General features: G+C 44.1%; 1 protein-coding gene across 1 annotated transcript in view; it reads right to left on the bottom strand.

The window, feature by feature from the left end:
* Positions 1–24,938, bottom strand: part of LOC310876423 (nesprin-2-like) — a 203,790-nt gene that overhangs the window by 142,620 nt on the left and 36,232 nt on the right. Inside the window, exons 30-45 of the mRNA XM_083789954.1 lie at positions 24,320–24,487; positions 21,962–22,297; positions 21,384–21,475; positions 20,205–20,334; positions 18,532–19,950; positions 17,017–17,178; positions 15,599–15,754; positions 12,736–12,974; positions 10,045–12,085; positions 7,941–8,275; positions 6,123–6,267; positions 5,291–5,491; positions 2,832–3,088; positions 2,567–2,720; positions 878–1,024; positions 134–265 (exon numbers count right to left, since the gene is read on the bottom strand). Of these exons, the coding sequence (XP_083646080.1) occupies positions 134–265; positions 878–1,024; positions 2,567–2,720; positions 2,832–3,088; positions 5,291–5,491; positions 6,123–6,267; positions 7,941–8,275; positions 10,045–12,085; positions 12,736–12,974; positions 15,599–15,754; positions 17,017–17,178; positions 18,532–19,950; positions 20,205–20,334; positions 21,384–21,475; positions 21,962–22,297; positions 24,320–24,487 (6,114 nt within the window). The remainder of the gene's footprint in view (positions 1–133; positions 266–877; positions 1,025–2,566; positions 2,721–2,831; positions 3,089–5,290; positions 5,492–6,122; positions 6,268–7,940; positions 8,276–10,044; positions 12,086–12,735; positions 12,975–15,598; positions 15,755–17,016; positions 17,179–18,531; positions 19,951–20,204; positions 20,335–21,383; positions 21,476–21,961; positions 22,298–24,319; positions 24,488–24,938) is intronic.

The following is a 24,938-nucleotide window of genomic DNA, read 5'->3' as shown; positions in this document are numbered from 1 at the left end:
CTTGTTTGCACAGGCAGCACAAAGAACAACAAACACTTCCCTGCACACATAGCCTTCTTCCGCATAATACACACACGCAGCAAACTCAGCTTATTCTACACACACGCACGCGCACACACACACACACACAAACCTTAAGCATGTGTTGAGCCTCAGCCAAGGTTGGATTCCTCTGCTCTAGTAAGGCCTTTACTCCCTCCAGCCCAGAGTGAACCTCCACCACTCTGTTCGTTAGTTTACATAGCAGACCGCCGCCTTCCAGGAACTGCACACACACACACACACACAGACACAGACAGACAGACAGACAGACAGACAGACAGACAGACAGACAGACAGACAGACAGACAGACAGACAGACAGACAGACAGACACACACAGTGTAAATGTGGACAGTCAAATCACACAATTTAACTTCACTGAACAAGGCCTAAGCCAAAGCTTAGAAAAAATGAGGTTCACTTAAAGTGACAGCCTGGCAATGTGATATTTCCTACATCATGAATAATGTACATGTGACCAACATCTATAATGAATTGCATTTTTATAGCGTTTTTCCAAGTGCTCAAAGCGCTTTACAAATGGTTCATTCATTCATGCATTGGGAGGTGAAGCGGCGAACAGTCGACGCCAGCGTCCTCACTTCCCACATTCACACACCAATGGTGGCATGAAGCTCACACCGACCGCCTCATTGGAGGCAGTGTGGGGTTCAGTGTCTTATTGCCCAATAAGGACACTTCCACATGTGGACAGGAGGAGGAGCCTGGGATTCGAACCGCCGACCCAGGGATCATTGGACGACCTGCTCCACCTCCTGAGCCACGGCCGCCTTAAGAGGAATAGGAAGAATAAAGCCTGTGTCTTTCTGTGTTACCTTCTCCTCTGCTCTCTGAAGGGACTGCTGGACTTGCTTTAATCGACGGCTGATGTCAGCGGGAACGTCCAGAGCATACCTGCTCTGCACGCTGGCCATGATGCGCTGGAGCTCGGCCCTGTTTGAAGACAAAGCCTCCCTGACCTCCTGTCCACCGACACATGAGAGAGGGAACAGTGGGAGGCACAAAACATGTAATAACGTGACGTGACGGGGAGAATAGGCTCAAGCGTTTACCCTCCGAAAGACCCTTTCTATAATCTAATTCTCCAATTACAGAGCTTAAACCTGGCTTAGAGGTTAATATTATTTTGGAAAAAAGGGGAATGACTGATTCACACAGAGCTTTTAATGGGAGGCTTTAGTGAAAGTATAGGCTGCCAAAAATAGAAATATAGGAAACCAGAGATATTTTCTTCAGTAGTGCAGTGGGTCCAAGAAACACGCAACTATTTTAAGGGCAAATACCTCGAAGAGATTTGAGGTATTTTACTGTGTAGCCTAAATACAATAAACTCTCACATTTGCTGTGAAATACTTCTTCATTTTAAAAACATTTTCCGTCCGGACTGTTGGAGGACATGAAAGACCAATTATGACCAATAATGACATAATGTAATTACAGGAGCACTGTCCGGTCAAGCAGCGTCAACGGACAAACGCTGACCTACAAACTGCCTGCATGAAGATGAACAACACCAGATATAACGTCAATTAAAAACGGCCTTTACTCCATGTCACGCCCCCATCTCTCTCCCCATTTCCTGTCAGCCTACTGTCTGTCCCTCTATACAAAAATATAAAATAAAGGCGAAAGCCACAAAAAAACATTAAAATATATATATATGTATATATAATATATATATATATATATATATATCCTTATTGTAATAAATAACCAGTCTGGAAACTTGACAGGCATAAATTGACAGGCATAAACATTCAACAGTTTTCTGTCAGTGGTGGTTTTTATGTCAGGGACCCCCAGAATTATCTGTATTTGCCCGCTGACCCCCATCTGAAAATATGTTGTTCCAGAGACCTCCCAGAAGCAAAGATTTGAGTTACAAACATTCGCTCTGAAAGAATATATATATATATTCTTTTATAATTTTTATCCCACGATTTTGTAACCCATTTTTCACCCCTGTGTCAATTATCTAATGTGATCCTGGGCTCTACACACCCTCCGCCAACCTAGTCCCCATAAGGGGAAAGAATATATATTCAAAGATTTGCGCCAAATTTGCACGATTTTTCAATTTTTTTCCCAATAGCTAAAGTATAACATACCGGTAATGCTTAAAACACCAAAAGGGGTTCCCGTCCTGAATGGGTTAAAGACATGGCATCAATAGATGTCTTTGTCTACTTATAACAACACAGATGACAGACCTTTTGATCAAATGTTTTATCTCTAGGAGCACAATCTAAGAACATTGTTAATGTTAGACGTGATTTAGTCCCATATCACGTCATGTCACTGATCCAACCTTACTTTCATAATCTATAGGTATAGAGGTCAGAATGACCATTTTGTGTATGTTCTCGAGTTGTAGTATATATGTACAGTAATAATGGTGACAATTAAACTATCAATCATTAATCTGGGGACCCCCTAGATCCCGCTCAAAGACCCCCCCGAGTGTCCCTGGAGGCCTGGACCCATAACAGAACACAAGATCCTACCTGTTGTTGACACTGATTCACACCCGCCTGCTCCGCGGAGGTAAACATGTCCGCCAGGCGCGTCTCCACCTCTCCTATCTCGTCCCGTACTCTCTGCCTCTCCGTCTCAGCGCTGTGCGCTGCCGTCATCACCTGCACATTCCTCTCCTTCAAGCTGTGGAGGACATGTGTTTCTTTGTCAGTGCTCCTGTCGCTCAAAAAGACATTTTCGGGTGTTTCCCACGTGACTGACGTCATCGTCCATCCGTCTATATATACACCGTACCTCCTGAAGTTCTCTTGGATCTCCTCCAGTTTCTCGGCCACGGGAGCCAGGCTGGCTACGTCCGGAGGACTGGATAAGCTCAGGACGTGCTCCAGACGGTGCTCCAGGGAGGCCAGGGCCTGCTGCTCCCGCCCCAGCATCTGGGCGTGGGCCAGCAGCTCGTGGGGCTCCCCCTGCGTGGCGGGGGTCATGGCGGCGGCGCTGGAGTCGGGCATCTCGGCCTGGAGACTGGCTAGAGAACTGCAGCATTGCTCCATCTAGAACAAAAAGGTGAAGCTGTGTGTGAAGAAAAGCCTCTCTCTACGACCAGGGTGAGGCCCGCTGGGCCCGGGGTCACCTGACACTACTGTTCAGGGATGGTTTCAGATGACATGCTTGTCACTCTAAGCACAGTTGCCAAGCACTTTTTTTCCCCTTCTTTCTGATAAATACGAGCAGCACTAATTGCGTTAGTACTGTATGCCTCTGAGGGGGTGTGATACAAAGTAAACCATGGTTACTTTAGCCCATTCTGACCTGAGATCAGATTCATACGAGGTTTCCACTGGACACACACTGGTCTGACGAACCCATTCTGACCTGAGATCAGATTCTAAAAATGTCAGTCGTTCTTCGATTTTTTTCAAAAATAGCAGACCTCAAGCTAATAGCAGACCTACAAGCTCATATCGCGCCACCGAGTGGCGCGATATGAGCTTGTAGATCTGCTATTTTTCAATAGCTAAAGCATAACATGATGCTAACACCAAAATGGGTGCCCGGTCAAAATGGGTTAGTTAGCGTCAGGCTCAAGTTCAGGGTTAGGGGCAGAGAGTAGAGGTTGGATATGCTTAATGCAAGATAGTAGATGTTACACAATATGTATTCATTCAAGCATCCATTCATCTAACCACATGAACCCCTGGCATCCCTAAGGTGTTTCTTTCTGGGAGAGTCATAACAGGTGAACATTCAACACTGTAGATTTGCCATTTTCGACTCGAGCATAAATGGGTAACTTCACTTGATGCGACCCACTGGTCAACATCATGATCTGAATAGTAATACTGGTTTAGTAATGATTTATGCTGTTCCAATTCCAAACAAGAAAGTTTACCCGACCCGTTTTAATTAATGACTACAGTTAAAGGTATATTCAGTGATTTCACTCAAAAAACCTTAGGTTTCATTTTTGGCTGTGGGACCCAGCCTTTCGTCCAATCAGGATAGAGTCAAAAACGAAACCTAAGGTGTTTTGACCCCCAGGGGTTAACTGGGGACAGGGAGGAACTCCTTATATGGCCAGCACACTCTATAGTAGGGAGGATTATCACAACAAAACAAAGAAATAAGTGATATTTGAATTAAGTGAAATCACTGAATATACCTTTAAGTCAGATAACTCACAAATAGATTGAGACTAATAACATTCTAAATGCAAGAGTGAATATTATATTTGATCTTGGCGTTCAGGCTCTGCTCTGCGCTCAGTACATTAGCACACAACCATCTAAGAGCAGGTCTACTGTAGTGTACTCTCCCCAGGGCAAACAGAAAGGCTTAGGGGAACAGCCTTAGCCTATGGTGGTGGTGAGAGCAGACAAAGAACAGACATACATTACAACATCAGTGACAACACTGACAATACAACAGGAGGAGGAAGTGAATCAGGTGAGCTTAAGTATAGAGCGCCAGTTGATCAGCAGCTGCTTGACAGTACATATCCCACACACACATGTGTTTTTTTAACCTCCACTGCATTTAACTCTATTTTATTTTTGTATGTCCAATAGTTAATATAAGTATTACTAAATGCATTGGAAATGAAAGAAAGAAATAAAATAATAATATGCCTTTATTATAACATTAAGTGCTGGGGTTTGCAGTAGTGTGCAGATACGCGGGGCACGGTGGCACAGTCGGTAGTGCTGTCGCCTCAGCTAGAAGGTCCTGGGTTCGATTCTCCTCCGCCAACCCGTCATCGGTGCCCATACCCGAGGCGGGGGTTGGCGAAAGGGCCTTGATGTGTGGAGTTTGCATGTTCTCCCTGTGGCCCCTATAGGGTAGGTACCCTCACAAAAAACATGCAGTAATCCTGGTCTCTAAACTACCTCCCGCTGGCCAGCCTGGCGCCTGATGGAGGGGAAAGGAACTGGTCAGAATAACGTGTTCCTTCCACGCGCTACGTCCGTTCGGGGAAACTCTCCCCTGTCAGGTGAAAAGAAGCAGCTTGGACTCCTCATGCATAGAAGAAAGCATGAGGTCATTCCGCTGCCCCCCCCCCCCCCCCCCCCAGGTTGGCAGAGGAAGTGTAACACCCAGGACTACATTCGATAATTGACACTGGGTGAAAAAATGGGTTGCAAAATCATGGGATAAAAAATTAAAAAAACAAACAAAAGAGATTACAGATACGCAGTGTGACCCCTGGAGAGAGTAGTATGGACACTTATTGAATTGAATCGTTAGCTGTGACTCACGCTGGTGGCGATGTCCTTCCATTCCTCTCCTCTCTGTACAGAGTGGGCGAGCAGGAGACCAATGCCACGTCGCAGTGATGCCCAGCGCCTCCAGAGGGCGCCCAGCTCGCCATCCTTGCCTACTTCACAGCCCTGCACGGGACAGCCGGTCCCCAGTTTCTCCAACATCTGAGTGAGGCCTCGAAGCTCCGTCATCAGGGACTGCACACCGCAATGGAAAAAGTCAAACAACAATCATGGGTCAATTAATAATAATGATGATAATACTGTTCTTGGTGAGACTTTATGTGGGTTTATGCCTCAGTGAAACGTCATACAGTTGAGTAGTACATTATTATTTTTAGACTTATGACTCTACAAATATCTCACAGTGCAGATTTAAAGAGCAGTAAGATCTTAATTAATTTAGGAGAGTGTACGGGAGGCAGACTTTATTCCGACACATAAATAGTCAAATAATACTAAGGATTTTACAGTGTAGAATAATTCAGATACCCTGAAATGACTTTGTTGCATTCTTGTGGTAAACATCTGGGCAAGTGCAATCACCCTGAGCAAGTTCAAACAAAAGCTATCCTATGACTGCTTGAGCAATCTGATAAGTACAGGCTGCAGATTCAGTACACAGTACAGTACAGTACAGTACAGTACAGTACAGTACAGTACAGTACAGTACAGTACAGTACAGTACAGTACAGTACAGTACAGTACAGTACAGTACAGTACAGTACAGTACAGTACAGTACAGTACAGTACAGTACAATGCATATTATCCACACATCCAATGACTCATTATTTGTCCAAGTGAATCTCCACTGAATGAGGTATGTACCTTAGCTCGGTTTTGTTGCTCCAAACATTCCCGATATGAGGTCACATGGTCTGTGCCACTTTCTGACAGCTTGGCTTCACATCTGGAAATAAGCCGTCGTATGTCTTGGTGCGACTCTCTGTGGCTGCAAGTCCTGGCAGCACACCTACACGTACATGGACACACGTACAGTAAGATAATAAATACACCTACACGGACACACGTACGTAGTGTAAGATAATTAATAGTTGATAGCGATAAAAGCAGAAACTACAGTAGGTATCATTTGGATATGGATTGAATGGAACATGAATATTGAATGTGGCAGTGGTTCCCAAACATTTTCACGTCAAGGACCCCCAAATTGACACTAATTGCCCCCGCATTGCCCCCACCTGAATTAGGCTACGGTCCCCTTCTATTTCCCAGTTCTATCTCTGGGACCACAATGTAAATTGTAAAATCACTGTTAATTGTACACTCTCAGAGTTACAGTCACATAAGGGTCCATTTAGTTCCTAACTATCATTTAGCTGGGGACCCCCTGGAACTCCTGGGGACACCCTGGGGACACCCGGACCCCACTTTGGGAACCACTGGAATATGGGACATTGATATTTAAAATGGCCTGATAACTACATTTTACCAGTACATTTTCAAGCATGTTTTTAAAATGTGTCACCAAAAATAAAACCTTTCCTGGGAGTTGAACAAGAACGTAAACTGTGACAAACTATTGTAAATCTCAGATCAATCAGGTGAGTTTATCATTTCTCTGCTGAGCCTCATTCCCATAAACTCTAGTGTATTAACCCATTATAGAAGAATAGTATCAACCGACACAAAACCAGCACAAAAGCTTCCACTGTAATTATGATTGATGTGGAATTTCTGGCCAAGAGGTAGTCATTCTCGAGGTTAGGTTATGTTACAACAAGATATCGGATTATGGATTAAAATGCAGCACTTAATTCAGACTTTTGTGCCCTGGGATATTTATATAGAAACTTCTAGAATCTACGTAGATGGCAAGATGCAAAGGTCAAGACTTGCCCTGAGAAACACAATTCACCCTGAACAACCTTTTGTAAGGAAAAGCACATGCTTATTGTTGTCATTGTCAATGGTTATCATAGTCTAGAAACAATAATGTGCATGATGCAATCCCTATTAACACAGAAAATAGTCAGACTCCCTTCTGTATTTTTCAGCCTTTCTCTGTGTCCCCAATGCATTTTGTGTCCAAGAATCAGCCCGTACAGTCTAGCATTGACGGCCTTATCAACCTGATTCATATTTTCTGAAGTCAGGTTCATGATTTTGCCCTAAACAGAGCGAGCAAGCAACGTCACGGCCACTGAGGGTAGTTGCTAAGAACGGGAAGTGAGGATTATAGATTTTAGCACAATGTCAGCAGAGTTTTAGAGAAACACACAAGAGGTCTAAGTGTGAATGCTGTGAAAAGAACACACATTACCTAACAACAAACAGGTAATTATGCTTTAACATGGAGGTTCATCTTTTTTTTCTTTTTGTAATGTTTTTTTGTGGCTTTCGTTTTTTTTTATGGAGGGACAGACAGTAGGCTGACAGGAAATGGGGAGAGAGATGGGGGGAAAACATGCAGTAAAGGCCGTCGAACCCGCGGCACACTGCCAGACTGGATTGCCAGCCAAGGTGCCTGGACCACTGAGCCATGGCCCAGGCCAGCAGTTCATCTTCAAACCAACTTTCCCTAGATAGCAGCATGACGTCACTTATTTATCAACAGCAAAATGACATACATACTGTACATATTATACATTTTCAAAACAGTATAGGTGAGAAAAGCACACCTACCTTTGCAGTGCCTCCAGTCTAAGGTGGGCCTGGGCTTCCAGCGTTGCTCTACCCACCAACAACTGGCTCAGGATGCCAATGTGGAGCTGCTCTGCCTGGGGTCGGGAGAGGCAGCATTGCAGGGGCACCAGTTGCACCAGATGGCTGATGTGTGCACCCAGGCTGTCTTCCAGAGACGCCAGAGCCTCTTGGGTCTGCCTCTGCTCCTCGGTACAGTCGGAGAATCCTCCCCGAGCCGACAAGAAGGTGGCTTCTGAGTTGTGGAGGAAGGCTATTGCACCTTGAGCGGCCCAGAGGTAATCCTTCAAGGCTTCTCGAGCCTGAGACAGACTCTCCTGTATAGGGCATACATATCAGTAATTAATCACCATCAGTGTTGTGACTAACGCCCTTACATCGCGTTACGTTACATAACGTAACTACTATTTGCAGTAACTTGTAACCTAACGCTTTACATTCCCCATTCCATAACGGCCTTATAGTTATTGTGCGAGCGTTACCCGCGTTATGGCGTTATGTCAACTTATGTGATCAGTGAAAAGTCTCGCAGCTCCGTGAGTCTATCATACATTCATACAGGCGTCTCTGTGCTGCTGACTGCAGTGCAGAGACTAGAGAGCGCTCTCTGTGTTGACAGTTTCGTTTGTGCAGTCATACTAGCCTCTCAGCCCACATGGCTTACACCCTATCATGATAAAAGCACGTCGCAGAAGAGGTCATTGATTGGCTAACGTAGGGACAGATTTCAGGGTAAGCCAATCAGAGACAGTCTACAGGATGGGCGGGCTTACTGGCTTTTGTAAACAGTAACAGATTTATTCACAGACACACGAACCCTTGTAACACATATATAGATACTACACAGACAGAAATCGCCGGTAGAACGAAAATCATAATACAGTACCACACGCTAAAATGGCAAATGCGGATCATGACAGCGAGATCGGTTGCTTTGGGAGTTGGAAATTTAAACACTATTTTGAGTACTTGCGACCCAAGGACGACAAAAACATTGAGGTGAAATGTAAATTGTGTGGCGGACATAAAACATTGTCCTCAAAAAAGCAACGCAAACCTCCTAAAACACCTCAATACAGTCCATGAGGCTAAGAGACTTGTGGCCATAGAAGACCAGGCTAAATCTGATGGACCAACACCACCAAAAGTTCTCAATGTGCTTATTTATTTTTATTTATAACTTTACGGTGTAAGAAGAGTGTACTCATTTTATTCGATTATTATTTATTTTCTTCATATTGCACTGACAGCACCATTTGTTTAATTGTTTTGAAGGCAAGTTGAGGCTACAATAAAGATGCCTGTCAAAATTCCTGAACATGTTTTATTGTTCCACTACATTTCATAATGTTAGGAGGGAGTTGTGTTTTCTCTTACTGTGCGACAGAACAAAAAACCTTCTTTTAAATCGTTTTTTATATTAATTTATTTTTTAAAGTAAAGTAAAGTAAAGTAGTTACTTTCATAATTTCATGTAAAGTAAAGTAACAAATTACTTTTTTAGATAAGTAACGATAACTATAATTCCTTACTTTTTAAAAGTAACTTCCCCAACACTGATCACCATTAATCCATTCTGGAGATGAACCCCTTTTGGTGTTTTAAGCATCGTTATACTTTAGCTGTTGAAAAATAGCAGATCTACAAGCTCATATTGAGTGCCGCACTATGAGCTTGTAGATCTGCTATTTTTGAAAAATCGTGAAAATGTGCCTCAAATCTTTGAACGTTTTTAACTCTAATCTTTGCTTCTGGGGAGGTCCCTGGAACAACATATTTTCAAATGGGGGTCGGCCAATTACGTATCATTTGTGGGGTCCTTGATATGAAATATTGAGCACCACTGACATATAGAAACATAGGTATTTCAGAAAACTGTCAGGATTTAGAAGACAATTTCGACGTTAGGCCTAAATGGGTTAATAAATACCGGTAATACATATATTTGGCTGTGGAAATATATCACATTTGCTTGTGATGGCAAATACAATTGAAGAAAAATTAATATACTATATACTACATTTACGTTAAAAAAATAATACAAATAATAAAATACATGCATTTATTGTCATGTCGTTTAGCTTACCATCCGTGTATGGGATGCCTGTGTGGTTGCATCTCTGAGGCTGTACAGTTCCACGTTTTCCCCCAGTTTAATTTTTTCTTTCCTTCCCAAAGCTTCCAATACTCGCATCCCAGACTCTAAGTTCCTCCAGATGACCCAACACCTACGCAGGGCAACATCTATGGCCTTTTCATCCGGACACACCGTCTCGGCTGCCTCCAACTCCTGCCTCGTCCTTTGGAAAATGTCCATCAAGGCACGCAGCTCAGTGTGGAAGTGGAGACCTTGGATAAGCTTGCTCTCCACATCTCTGATGTCGGCGGTGATGGCGTGCTCCCAAGAAACCAACGTCTCGACAGTGCTGCGGATCCCGTGCCTCTCCGAGTGAAGCTGGGAAGGGTACAGGTCCGGAGCAATGGCTTCCAACTGGTCTGCCGCTTCTTGACACTGGGTCTTCACCAGAGGAAGTTCGACCAAGAGCATCTGGCACAATCTGAACCTCTCGCCCAGGCTTACGGACTTATCCTTGGCATGCTGGAGTCGCTTCTGTGCGATGTCCCTGGATGTCTCCATTTGTTTCTGGAGGTGCACATACTTGTCTTGCTCCAACGTTTGGCTGTACAGCGCCTTGCACCTCTCTTGCAGGTCCTCAATGGTGCACAACAGAGAGCTTCGCTTGGCCTCCTCGCAGTGCTGCAGCGACTGGACTTGACACTGATGCTCCATTAGCGTGTGTTTCAAAAGCATCGTAGATGAGAGTGTTTCCTTGGTCAAAGGGAACGTCTGGTGATTTACGTCAGTAGATATCTGCTTCAAGCTGGCCCAGACGGCGGCTAACTCTTCATCTGAAGAGATCCGCTCGTGAAGTAGCTCCTCCAGTTCCCAGCTGGTTGCTCGCTCATGAGCCGCCATTCCATCCAGCTCTGTCCAGAGACCCGACACTCTGTTTATCAGGTAATGACTTTCTGCCGGGTTCAAAGTTATCGCTATTTCCTTACCGATCTCTGCCAGGTCTTCCACCAGATTCAGCTGGCATTCTGTCTCTTCTGTGGCCAATTTGTGCATTCCGAGTCTGCTTTCCAACTCTTTGACGTCGGCTTTTGACGCCTTCTCTATGTGGACACAGGGGTCTCTGTTGACATGCACTTCTGCTAGCCAGGCCTCCGTGCTAGCCAGTTGGCTTAGTAGATTCTCTCTCTGCTCCAGGTCTTTCTCCATGACCTCCAGAGCATGAACGGAGCTTTGAGCAGTGGTTGCATACAGTTCCTCAACCATCTTCAGAGAGGTGCAGACTTGCTGGCTTTCCTCCTGGTCCATATCAGAGGTCATCATGGCCTTTATTTCTTCTACTTCTGATTGCATCTTGGACCGCCTGGACAAAATATCGGACTGGAATTTCCTCATCTCAGCTATTTGGATGCAAGCCTCTTCGGGAAAGAGTGCCAATGTTTTCCCAAATGTGATGTGGTTCTCTGCCTGCTTGGCCCACATGACCAACTCATTTAATTGCTTGGTGATGTTAGCTAGTGAAGGGATGGCAATGCTTAACTGTAAATAAGTGTGCAACTGGTTCATGATGAATTCCAGCAAGGGCCTCATGCCGTTAAGAACGCGCTCTATCACCTCTTTCTCCTTGCGACCGAGTGCAAAGTGCTCCAGAGCGTTGAGTTGGGACTGTAAGTGTAGGAAGCGGCGTTGATGTGCTTTCAGGTCCGTGGAGACTCTAATCCGATGGGGTATCTTCGTGGACTGGAGCAAAGACGGAATGACGTTGAGCGCGGCCTCAAGATCCTCCGCCTCCTTCAAGAGGAGGGAGGACTGGGAGGCGGCCACGGTGGCGTGCCTCAGGGCTCGCTTGACGTTCCCCTCCAAGAGTCTCCATTCCTCCTGCACGTCGCCGAGCTGGGCAAGGAGAGCGCCCGAACTCTCGGCGTCCGTCAAGTGGGCCGACAGCCGGCTGCAGGAGCGGAGCAGCTCCGCCATCAGGCCCCGTTTCTGCTCCATGGTCAGCAGGAGGACATGGAGCCGTCCAGCCTGCAGGGCGCTGCTTCCCAAAGCATCTCTGTCCATAAAGCAGAACAAAACAGTTTTAGTCGTCAAATAATGATTTTTCTAATATGCTATTTTCAGTTTGTCTTTGTTCATCATTATCATAATACAATGAAAAGTTATGTTTCTGACTACTGGGTAATGACATTTAGCAATGTCTAATATGGATTAATTCCAATAACATGTACAATCATTTTGTTCTATAAAGCAGCACTATATCACTTTTTAACAAATATATATAGAATATTATGTCCATGACATATGGATTTGACTATGGATTTGATTTGACATCCCACCCAGCTCAATTATCAGGCTTTACTGGAGATGGGTCATACGGCGTGGAGGGCAATTCTTTCAACATGAAATGCTGCATTCAAGTTCAAGAGAATAAATAAGGTCTTATTTATACAGCGGCAATTCTCTTAATGCTGCCTTCGAGTACGGCATGGAGACGGGGGCATTTGTGTTTTTTAAAAGGGCAGGGGCTCGAGGCCCCTTTTCATGTCTACAGTATGTCTGTGTGTGCACATGCTGCTTTAAATAGATTATTTTTACCATCGCTTTATGGATTGAATGCATCAGTCAGAAGCCTGATTGTAAACACTGAAACCCTTGTAAACTGGTTAACCAATGATTAACTGTAACTTCTCCAGGTTTACTCACAGGTTCAGCTTCTCCATCTCCCCAGCCAGGACGTCCAGGAGGACTCGTATGGCTTTCATGTTCTTGTGATAGTGTGTGACCTGTTCCTGCTGAGCGGCCTTGACCTGCACCGTGGCGGAGGCGTCCAGCAGGGCGGCGCTCCACTGTGCCTCCATGTTCCTGAGCAGCGCGGGGTCCTGAAGCCCGACGCTCTCCAGCTTCATGGCAGCTATTTGCTCCAGCACACAGCGCCTGTGCTCCTGAAAGGGATTGGGACATAAATAAAATAAAATAAACGTTTTTTTGTAATTTTTCTTAACCCATTCTGACCTGAGATCAGATTCATACGAGGTTTCCACTGGACACACACTGGTCTGATTAACCCATTCTGACCTGAGATCAGATTCTAAAAATGTCAGTCGTTCTTCGATTTTTCAAAAATAGCAGACCTACAAGCTCGTAGCGCGCCACTTGGTGGCGCGCTATGAGCTTGTAGATCTGCTATTTTTCAATATCTAAAGTGGGACATAAATAAATAAAAAGGTTTTTGTAATTTTTCTTAATTCTTTTAGGTTTTCTGAGCTCAATTGCACCCAAAAAAAAAACAGAACTTTTAACATTCAGTAGACTTTCTGTGATCTGAGGTTTTCTGGCTCAAACAATCTGATTGTCCTGCTGACTGTGATGTCACAGCCTGCCATATTATGACAATGGGATTTGCCAGCAGATGTCACTGTTTTCATTGCGGCTCAAAAAGGCTTCACAGACACAGAAAAAAATCCCAGACCACAGAAAATCCACTGAATGTTCAAAGTTCAGGTTGTTTGGGTGTAATTGAGGTCATAAAACATAAAATAAAAACAAACAAAAAAATATGAAACCTTTAAAGCAAACATCAGACAACCTAAGATTAGGATCATTCTGTCTGTTGAAATGTAATACATAATACATAATACTATTTTGTTTAGCTCATTTTTATCCCAAAAGTCAAACAGCACAAAGTGGTAGGATTAGCAATGCAGATAATTTACACAAATACATTTTGGCATGCCTGATACAGAACTCCATATATAGAAATGGGAAAAGGGACACAGAGAGACTCCATATATCTCCATATATGGGCATAAAACGGGTATTGCGTAGCCGGGTGGGGCATGGATCTCCAACTTCCGTCGTTAACGACTCGGTGCTCTACAGCCGGGCACCGGTCTAGTAACAATAATTAACCCATTCTGACCTGAGATCAGATTCATACGAGGTTTCCACTGGACACACACTGGTCTGATGAACCCATTCTGACCTGAGATCAGATTCTATAAAAATGTCAGTCGTTCTTCGATTTTTCAAAAAATAGCAGACCTACAAGCTCGTATCGCGCCACTCGGTGGCGCGATATGAGCTTGTAGATCTGCTATTTTTAAATAGCTAAAGCATAACATGATGCTGACACCAAAATGGGTGCCCGGTCAGAATGGGTTAAAAACAAAATGTAGGAAACCAAAAATAAATATCTTTTTATAATTCTTTATCCCACGATTGTGTAACCCATTTTTCACCCCTGTGTCAATTATCTAATGTGATCCTGGGCTCTACACACCCTCCACCAACGGGTTATTTTTTAAAGAACCTGAAAGGGTGAGAAGTACTGGAGGCATTATGGAATGGGCCTCAGGTCTTACAGGGACGCTGGAAGAAACTGAACTACTGGAGGCATTATGGAATGGGCCTCAGGTCTTACAGGGACGCTGGAAGAAACTGAACTACTGGAGGCATTATGGAATGGGCCTCAGGTCTTACAGGGACGCTGGAAGAAACTGAACTACTGGAGGCATTATGGAATGGGCCTCAGGTCTTACAGGGACGCTGGAAGAAACTGAACTACTGGAGGCATTATGGAATGGGCCTCAGGTCTTACAGGGACGCTGGAAGAAACTGAACTACTGGAGGCATTATGGAATGGGCCTCAGGTCTTACAGGGACGCTGGAAGAAACTGCAGTCACTCATCTATTTGTAGTAGATAACAGTAGCACACATTGAAATGTTCACCCTCTGGCCAGAAGCATACCGGTAATGGAGTAACTGTGTGTTTCACTAGACTAGGGTATGCCTGGATTGCTGAATTCCTACAATGCCCATAATGCTTTAGTGCACTTCCCCTCCTTGTGGAGAGGGGGGGGAGGCTGCATGGAGGTGTGACTTTGTAGTCCAGGAAGGAAGTGAGACCACATTTTCATGACAGGTTTTTGACTAACATGACTAACATAAACATGGCATCATTACTAAAATGTCAACAACAAAAAAACAGACAGATGCTAATGAGAGGTTGGAAAGCGTCAGGGAGTCCCTCGTTTCATGACTGGTTTGTGGAATTAGGCAAGGTTGCAGCATACGAAGAAATGGCATATAGGAGGTCCGACAGACTGGACAAATACGGAAATGGGGAGGATACATAATGCATATTACTGTCAATCCCACTGTGGTGTGAGCGCAACGTCTGTTTTTCTTTCTTGTTTTCCGTGAAAGTGTAAATTGATATTACCCAGGTGTGTTGGCATTTATTTATTTTTATTTATTATTAATTTGTTTTATTATCATTTTATTGTATTGTATTGTATTGTCTGTATTGTTTTATCTTTTCTGTAAAGATTTCGTTGTGTGATGTATTTATTATTTTATTGTCTAGTTTTGTTTCGTTTGTTGTCTTAATTGTTTGTGAAACTAAATTGAAAAAGCAATAAAAATTTGAATCATAAAAAAAACAAAAAAACAAACATATTACATACATAAAAAACCCCAGGAAAGTGTTTATTGTGTCCTAAACATCATTAAAATAATCTCTGGTTGCAAAAGGGGAGAAGTGACTCCCTAATGGCTAATGCTCACCTCTGCCTCCTCCAGCTGTGTGTTCATGGCAGTGACACTGAGCTGGGCCGGCTGATAGCGACACCTCATCACCCTCATCACAGCCCTCTCCAGCTGAATCTCTGCTTCTCTAGGAGAAAACTCCAGGTGCCACGTTCCATCCCTGTGCTCTGCCCTCTGTAAAATAATAATATGGAAATAAATAGCACAATAAAAAAGGGGGAAGAAAGCAGTATCTCTCATTAGGGTGGTCCCCGATCCGATCCACGTGATCGGAAATCGGGGGCCGATCACGTCATTTTAAAATGATCGGAATTGGATCGGGAGCAAAAAAACATGATCGGGGACATCCTTGTATCAATATGATATCCATATCATGATATTAGATTGGATATTGTCTGTGATTTTGGATATTGTACTATTGTGATATGGCATAAGCGTTCAATAAAAATGTAAATATCAGATCGGGAAAAATCGGTATCGGCAGATAAAAAAAAAAAATCAAATGATCAGAATCAGATCGGAAGCGAAATGACATAATCGGGACCCTATCGGGATCCCCATCTCTCATCATTGTGTATCCCTTCTCCCTTGCATTCACATGCACGCACGCATGCACGCAAACATATGATATAAGGCCCAGGCCGTAGCGTAACGGTCTGGGCACCGGACTGGTAATCCAGTCGCAGTGTGCCGCGGGTTCGACTCCCGGACCCGACACGGCCTTTACTGCATGTCATCCCCCCATCTCTCTCCCGTTTCCTGTCAGCCTACTGTCTGTCCCTTCAAAAAAAATCAATAAAAAGGCGTAAGACGCAAAAAAAAAAAAAAAAAAAAAAAAGTTATGCTTTGCTGGTAGTCTGTGTATATTACTGTATATACACTAGTACAGTATACAGGGTCTGGTAATGACCCGATACCCCAACAGGAAATGCCCCTTCCTCTGCCTGCCTGTCAGTGGCATCTTGGGAACACAGCATCACCAGGGCAACAGTACATTTAATTACCCAAGTCTTATCTATTCACTAATCCATGCAGTTATAATGGTGGATGAAATATCCATTTATGGAAACAAAAACAAACTAAGGAACTGTGAGTGTTTATATTTGAGCGTAAAACGTTGCCATGCATGCATGTTTCAGCAATAATCTATTGTACCGAGTGCACCGCGTGTCAACATACTGTAGTGACTGAAATACTATATGATACAATAATTCTATTATCGAGCCTCTGTGTCTCTCTCCCTCTCTCTGGAGGTACTCTATTGAACTGCTGAAGCAAATAATTCAAACTTTGTGAAAAAGGTGCAAAGACAACATGTTTAACGTGCTCTGACACAGCCCGTGAGTCAGCGCTCGGGAACAACAAACCTTCTATTAAATTCAAAGAAACCTAACCTGCTGCCTCTCTCTTAAAAGCCACCATGATGCAATACTCACGTTTGTGATGTCGCTTTTCTCCACCAACGCCTGGATTTCAGACAGGATGCCCAGCATGATGGAGGACTCCGTTGAACCACCTGCGCTCCCTCCAACCCCCGAATCAGACATGGTCCCGGCAGCTGCAGCCACCCTGCCCTCGGCTTCTACTCCTTCTCGGTTCTGCAGGAACGCGGATAAACGCGGGCGAAAAAAGAAGGGTGGTGGTTACATTTTTTTTTTTTTTTGTGTGCATAGTTTCTTTCCCATGTTTGGCACAAGATAACAACAAGGCTTCCTGTCCTGTCCTCTCCTTGGTCTCAGTGAACGCTGCTGAGCAGCAGACTGCAGCCCGGCGACTCAGTGTAGCTATTAACACAGGAATGTGCCGGAGCTGGGAGGGAGCTGTCTGCCCTGAGGGCGAAAGGCCCAGATCAGAAAAAAAACACACTCTGCCAATTCTTCAGAATATGACTGATTTATTAGTGTGTTTGTTTTAGGTTATGTGGGTACAAACACCTGAAATATCAGGTCAACCGTCACATCGATACATAGGTAATTGGGGATGTGCACGTCTTATAAAAACGTTGGAAGTATAGCAGCCAAGGCGTGCCTTTAGAGCTGGGCGGAGGCAGACAGGGAACGTATTGTGGGAGGTGGACTCTGCCACTGGCAGGTGACTGATGTGTTGTGAATGTGACGTCATGAGAAAGTATCTGTAAAAACAAACATTTACATTCTCGTATCCCGAGCTTGTCACCAGACATTCCTGTGGCAAACGTTTAACGGAAATCAATGTCGCTGCAGTTCAAAGTATCCACTAGTGTTGGTGTACTTTCAGTTTTGAAATAGATTATGTTTGTATATACGGTAGATGTTTAGGCTGGAATTCAGAGCTCATGTAATGTCACATGCCATGTCAAAAGCAAGTTAATGAAAGACTACTGACAATCGAAAATGTCATAGACAGAAACAGAACCCTTTTTATCTAGTGTGTAAAGTTTAGTGTGTAAAGTTAATAGAGATTCCATCATGTACTGTTCCAACTGATAACCTTATATCATTGCAGCTCAATTTAATGTCGAACTTTGCAGATTTAATGATGGAATGTGAGGATTTTCTTTTTTTTCTTTTTTTAAAGCATCTCAAGTTCGTTGGTCAAAATGTCAGGAACTCTTTACAGCAGGCAGAAGGATCCACCTACAAATGTTTCACTCTACTCTACACAAACTCACTCCAGCCTCAGGCAGAAGGTAAATGTCTATGTAAAAGAGAAGACCAGGTGTGATTCATGCTAGTAAGGACAATAAGTTCTCTCTCGTTGCCCATCTCCCAGCATCAGTCAAGCACACTTTTCAGTAACGCCTCTCTAAACCTGTAATATCACAGATTTGCTTTTACTCAACAAAAAAAAAGGTTTGTATGTGTGCATGTATATGTTTTGTGCATTAACGTGAAAGAGAATACGGAGTGGACCTTCAAAGAATAAAGAAGAGCAACTAAAATATATTCTTTGAACAAAACTTAATATTTTACCTCTCCCTGTGTTCCCTCAGTGGATGCTACTTCCAGCGCTGCATGCAATTCCGACTCCCCTCCAGCTTCTTGAAACTTGAGGTTGTCCCGAGTTTCTCCTGGCGTGTGGTTGTTTGCAGCGTCTATGCATTCGGTGTCAATGTTATTGTCTGCATATGCCTTGTCTTCCATTCCTCTGCCTACGATATGCATGCTCTCCGTTTGTAAGGTGTCAGTAGCCATGTCCTGTTGCACGGCAGCTACACTTGTACTGCGAGTACTCAGGAGCTGTGTTTGCATTAAGGCATCCCCCTTGAGCACTGTTTGCCCTGGGCCATCCACAGTACACATGACTGAGCTCTCTGCCTGCTTGTCTTTTAAGTGACACAAGTCAGTCATTGCTTCACCTGTGATACCTGGACAGGTTATTGCATGTACCGATCCAGCAGGATCCGTGTCAGATGCAGTCACACACACGGATTTGTGAATAATCAATTCGTCACTGCCTGCAGACTCGGGACTTTTGCAGAAATGGCTTTTCACATCTGTGCATTTGTCTAGTTGGGACCCTGTAAAAGTTATTTCCATTATTCGAGAGTCCTTTGACTCTGGAATATTTGACTCGAGGCTTTCCTGCACCGCTTTGTTCGATTCACCGTCCGTTGTTGTAGCCAGGGCCCTGCTCCTACTTTTATTTGACAAACTATGCGTGGATTCCTTCTCAGAGCAGCGCTCTCTGCAGCTCTCACTGTGCTCAACATCTTGTGGCTGACACTGAGGCGCATCCAACACTATTGTTTTGGAGTCATCGTCGCTGCATTTATCTCCCCGATAGGAATGGGTAGATACATTTGTTCTGGTCTCAAACTCTGACATGTCTGTAAGCTCAACATCTACAGAGACAGGTACACAGGCAGGCTGGGCTTTCAGCACCGTCTCCACGCCACTGTCAACATCTACAGAGACAGGTACACAGGCAGGCTGAGCGTTCAGCACCGTCTCCACGCCACTGTCAACATCTACAGAGACAGGTACACAGGCAGGCTGGGCTTTCAGCACCGTCTCCACGCCACTGTCAACATCTACAGAGACAGGTACACAGGCAGGCTGAGCGTTCAGCACCGTCCCCACGCCACTGTCAACATCTACAGAGACAGGTACACAGGCGGGCTGAGCGTTCAGCACCGTCCCAACGCCACTGTCAACATCTACAGAGACAGGTACACAGGGAGGCGGAGCATTCAGCACCGTCTCCATGGCACTGTCAGCCTCTTGGTTCACCACACAGGATGTGACATTAGCACTTTCACAGAGCGCATCGGAGGAGCTTTTCTGCAATTTCTTTGTGCGTTTCTTCCCCAGACAGTTGAGGAGGAACTCTCGGTGTGAGGTCACCCACTGCACGACTTGTTGAAGCTGCAGTCCCTCGTCAAGGTCTGCCTGTGATGGAGAACACATGCAGGGTCACCAGGGTGATTCCTAGAAAATGCTACAAACTGAAAGTTCACAGTTGACATTGTGACATTTAACTTTCAGTTTCTGCTTAACATTCATAGATCATGTTAAATCATTAAGAACAGGAGCATCCTTATACTGAAGCAAACATACAATAATACAAGCTAACCTTAACCCTAAATCTGAAGTCCTTAAAATAGATGGATGAACAGATGGATGGCTGGCTGGGTGAGTCTCACCTGTGTGGGCTTGGATGTGCTGGATTTCACCCTTTGGTTCCATTGTTCCAGCTGGCTGATAGCTTCTCTAACTCTGTTGCCTACGCGCTCGGCAGTCTCTTGCTTCTTCTGTAGAATGCAGGAGAGGATGCTGGACACCAGGTGAGACAGGATGGAACGGTGGTACAGTGGGTAACAAGACAACTCACCCCGTTTCTGTTTTCCTCACAGAATTTTCCGCAATGAGGGGTGGGATAGGCTGGACAACAGACGGCTGGACTTTGAATTTCTCTAACTATAAACTTTCATGACAGCAGAACAGCCTAAGTACAAATATAATTGAATGCCACAGACGAATAACAGTCTAAGTCTACACTATTGATCCATAATGTATAATTGATAGATAAGGGTTCAGGACAATGAGGCCTTTTCGTGGAGGGAAGAATGAAATTTGGACTTGACTGTTTTTCGTCTGTGGTACTCAATTTATGAAAAGCTTCTACAGTGAAGTCTGTTCACAGAAGTTGTTGTAGGATATGTGGGGATTATCTGACGAGGTACCATTTGAGTGGGCAAAACCTTACATATACTAAATAATACTAAATTGTTTATAGGGTCAATATAAGTAAAATAATATAGCCTTTCCACAGGAGTATCTTTTTATATTTTTTCCAAAAAGAATACAAACAGCCAATAGCATATTATTACAAAGTTATCCCACTCACTGGTGAAAATTCCGGGAGGAAAAACGGGCAAGCACCGGGGTGAGTTGTCCAGTATTCGTACAGTGGGGAAAGACATTAAGACAATTTGAAAACAATTGCATCCAACAAACAACAAGGCCTTTTCTATGCAGCTATTGTTATGGGGATGACCAAACCTCAGGGTTCCCACACACTTTTACCAATGAATTTCCCAAACTTTACTGGCTGCAATCACGCTGCCCGTTTGGCGAATAACGACTTACTGTATGTTACATATTTCGTGTAATGTTATACATGTTTTGGAAAACGTTTTGTTAACAAAATCAATAGCCAAACACAATGCATAGACAACTATTTTTCCAGGACCCTTGATAAATTCCAAACCTTTTCCAGGACAGGTGAAAAAATCAAATTCTAATAAAATAAAATAAAGAAATGCTATGAAGCGAGGTGGAAGATGAAGGAGTATAGTATTACTTAATGTACTTCACTGTACCTGTCATGTTCTGCAGGAAGCGTTTCTCCTGAGACCGTCGACCCTCCTGGGGTTCGCGGGTGAGAGAGCTCCTTCAAGTTGCTGTCATAGTCCTGGGAAAGAAAAGATTTTCTCAGTTTGGCATTTACTCTTATACAGTATATACACTGCATGTGTGTGTGTGTGTGTGTGTGTGTGTGTGTGTGTGTGTGTGTGTGTGTGTGTGTGTGTGTGTGTGTTTGTGCGTGCATGCGTACATTACATGTTGTGCACTGCAGATACTAGATGGACAGAAACTTTATTGTCTAATGGGGCAATATAAAGGTCTACATTTATCAAACAAATCAAAGCGAAGAGGGTCGCTCACACACACACACACTATATAATCAAACTGTTTCAGTGTGTGAGGCTGGATATATAATAGCCATACTGTATGTCATCTTGTGAGGCATATTGAACAAGAACGGTTTTATTAGGTTTTCGGAGTGATTCTTATTTCCGACTGAGACTCTCTTCTCTTTGATTTGTTGAACAGTTTATTAGGTTAACACGCCAGAGTGGTCAGAACGGTGGTGGTGGTACAGTAGAAACAAGTTTACCGTGATCATATCCCACTGCTGTTTCAGTCTGTCGAAGTCACCAGTCATGGCATCATTTTCGGACAGTTTTGCCAAACTGTCAGCCAAGTCTTGTAAGCAGGATGTGTTATCTCTACATGGCTGGTCTCCTCCTCCTGGGGCCATGTTCTCCTGAACCCGTGCCAACGTTTCTTTAATGCTGCTCTCCAGCACCCCCTTCTGGGCATGAAGGGCACCGACTTGCATAGAGATGGTGGCTTGGGCTTCAGCTGTTGTTGAACTTGCCAAGAGAGAGTCCTTCAGGGAAACGACATGAAGAAAGTCCTTCTCTGTGTTTGCCATTTCTCTGAGCAAAGCCTGCAAAAGAGAGATGTAAAAACTGTAGTTTTAATATCTTCTATTGGATGGGATTAACCAATTCTGGACGGGAACACCTTTTGGTGTTTTTAAAATATATTTTTTATCCCACGATTTTGTAACCCATTTTTCACCCCTGTGTCAATCATCTAATGTAATCCTGGGCTCTACACACCCTCCGCCAACCTGGGGAGAGCAACGGACTTAACTCATGCTTCCTTCATGCTTGAGTGTCCAAGTTGCTCCTTTACACCTGACAGGGGGGAGTTTCCCTGGTTGGACGTAGCGCGTGGAAGGAACACGTTATTCCAACCAGTTCCTTTCCCCTCCATCAGGCGCCCCGGCTGGCCAGGGGGAGGCAGTTTAGAGACCAGGATTACTGCATGTTTTTGTGAGGGTACCTACCCTAGGGGACACGGGGAGAACATGCAAACTCCACACAGAAAGGCCCTTTCGCCAACCCCACCTTCGGGTATGGGCACTGATGACGCGGAGGAGGAAACACGCCGCCAGCACCCACAGCGCCCCGAGCGGGAATCGAACCCAGGACCTTCTAGCTGTGAGGCGACAGCACTACCAACTGTGCCACCGTGCCCCCCACCTTTTGGTGTTTTAAGCATTATGTTATACTTTAGCTATTGAAAAATAGCAGATCTACAAGCTCATAGCACGGCACTTGAAGAATTGTGAAAATGTGGTGCAAAGCTTTGAATATATATTCTTTCAGAGCAAACGTTTTTAACTCAAATCTTTGCTTCTGGGGGCTCCCTGGAAGAACATATTTCAGATGGGGGTTGGCAGCCAATTACATATATTTTCTGGGGTCCTTGACATGAAAATGTTTGAAAACCACTGACATAGAAACATAGAGATATGTTTCCTCTCCATAAATGGAGAGGAAAGTGAATTTGAATTAAATTCAAATTCAAATTCAATTCAATATAAATATAGATAAATAAATAGTGTCCCATTATTGTAAAAAAAAGATTTTTTGGGAGTTTGGGAATATAGAGTAAAGAATTTGGAAATAAAATAATAGACAACGAAATGAGATATTAACATTGACGTTAATACTGACAAAATCTGGTATACATCGTCTCAATGTAGGCCTATGTGTTTTATGTGTTTATATCAGTCCAGGGGGGCAGTCAGACAGATATTTTGTGAAGCCACTAAGGAAATCGTAGTTCATATAATGGCCTGTTGTGGCGCTGTCATTGGACCCAGAAAAACCCATAGCCCCATAGAAGTCCATGTATTTGGGCCCAACTTCACCTAGACTGTATTACCTTAATAAACATGGTCATGCATACTTTCTGCTTCCAGTCACTAGTTTAAAGTCTCATTTCTAATGTCATAATATTCTTTTTGGAAAATTATGGTCCCATTAAAATAAAAAAATGACCATAAAGTCGCGTATGTTCTGAGGGGCGTGGCTACCGTTACAGTATATGATCGGGATTCCCCTCCCACTCGAGTCAAAATAAAAACCAACGGAGAAGAAGGGGGGGAAGTCCCGCCTCGTTGTCTGGGCCAGCCAATGGCCAGCTGGGCCAAAACGGAGCCAGCCAATGGCCAGCTGGGCCAAAACGGATCTAGAAAGATGGCGACTTACAGTGCAGGAATAACAGGCTTCATTTTACGTCCATGTTAGACCCGGGGAACGCTTTGTCCATATTTTTTACAGTCTATGGTTTATATAAATAAATAAAAACATAATTAACCCATTCTGACCGGGCACCCATTTTGGTGTCAGCATCATGTTATGCTTTAGCTATTTAAAAATAGCAGATCTACAAGCTCATATCGCGCCACCGAGTGGCGCGATACGAGCTTGTAGGTCTGCTATTTTAGAAAAATCGAAGAGCGACTGACATTTCTAGAATCTGATCTCAGGTCAGAATGGGTTAATCAGACCAGTGTGTGTCCGGCGGAAACCTCGCATGAATCTGATCTCAGGTCAGAATGGGTTAATGTCCCCCTTCAGTGACTGTATTAACTTTCTAGGACAAAACACCTCACCTCCAAAGGCTCTGCATTGATGCTATCACCAGCGGAGCCTTGTTGCTGTGTGTCCAACAATGTGGACGTCCTCTCCTGCAGAGACGTCACAACACTGTAGCAGTGCTGTAACAACCGGCCACAGCCTTCTTCTTCACACATGCCTTGCTCAAGTGTCAAACACACGCCCTGTTGGACAACACACCAATTAGTATACAGGCCTATACAGTTGTTACCAGGGTGGCAAAACAAAAACAATATATTTTGCACTTCTAAAGTCTAGCACCTTTCCAGAGCTAAAGGTTACTTTAGAGAACTAACCAGTAAAGCATCAATAAATAATAGGTAGGTAAAGCAGTAAAATAAATAATTAGGACAGGTCAATGTTACTCTCAACTTCCGCCGCTCGCATGAATGCAGACCAGCCTCTCGTCTTTAGTGTAAATAAAAATAACGTTTTTGCTACTCAACAAAACAAAGGCGGGTTGTGTCATTAGAAAGCCTACTTTCCTTAGCGGAAGCACTCTGAGCCCCCCACCACACGTATAAACGGTACTTTTTAGCCAGAAAAGGGATTTTTTTTCACCAGAGGAAAATATTCTCTATGAAGCAATTCTCTGTCGGTAGAAGGTGCAGTGGA

This window comes from Protomyctophum parallelum, assembly GCF_964188405.1.
Source record: "Protomyctophum parallelum genome assembly, chromosome: 19".
NCBI classification, from domain to species: Eukaryota; Metazoa; Chordata; class Actinopteri; order Myctophiformes; family Myctophidae; genus Protomyctophum; species Protomyctophum parallelum.
Note: the sequence above shows the minus strand (reverse complement) of the source record. Positions and strands in the feature narration are given on the sequence as shown.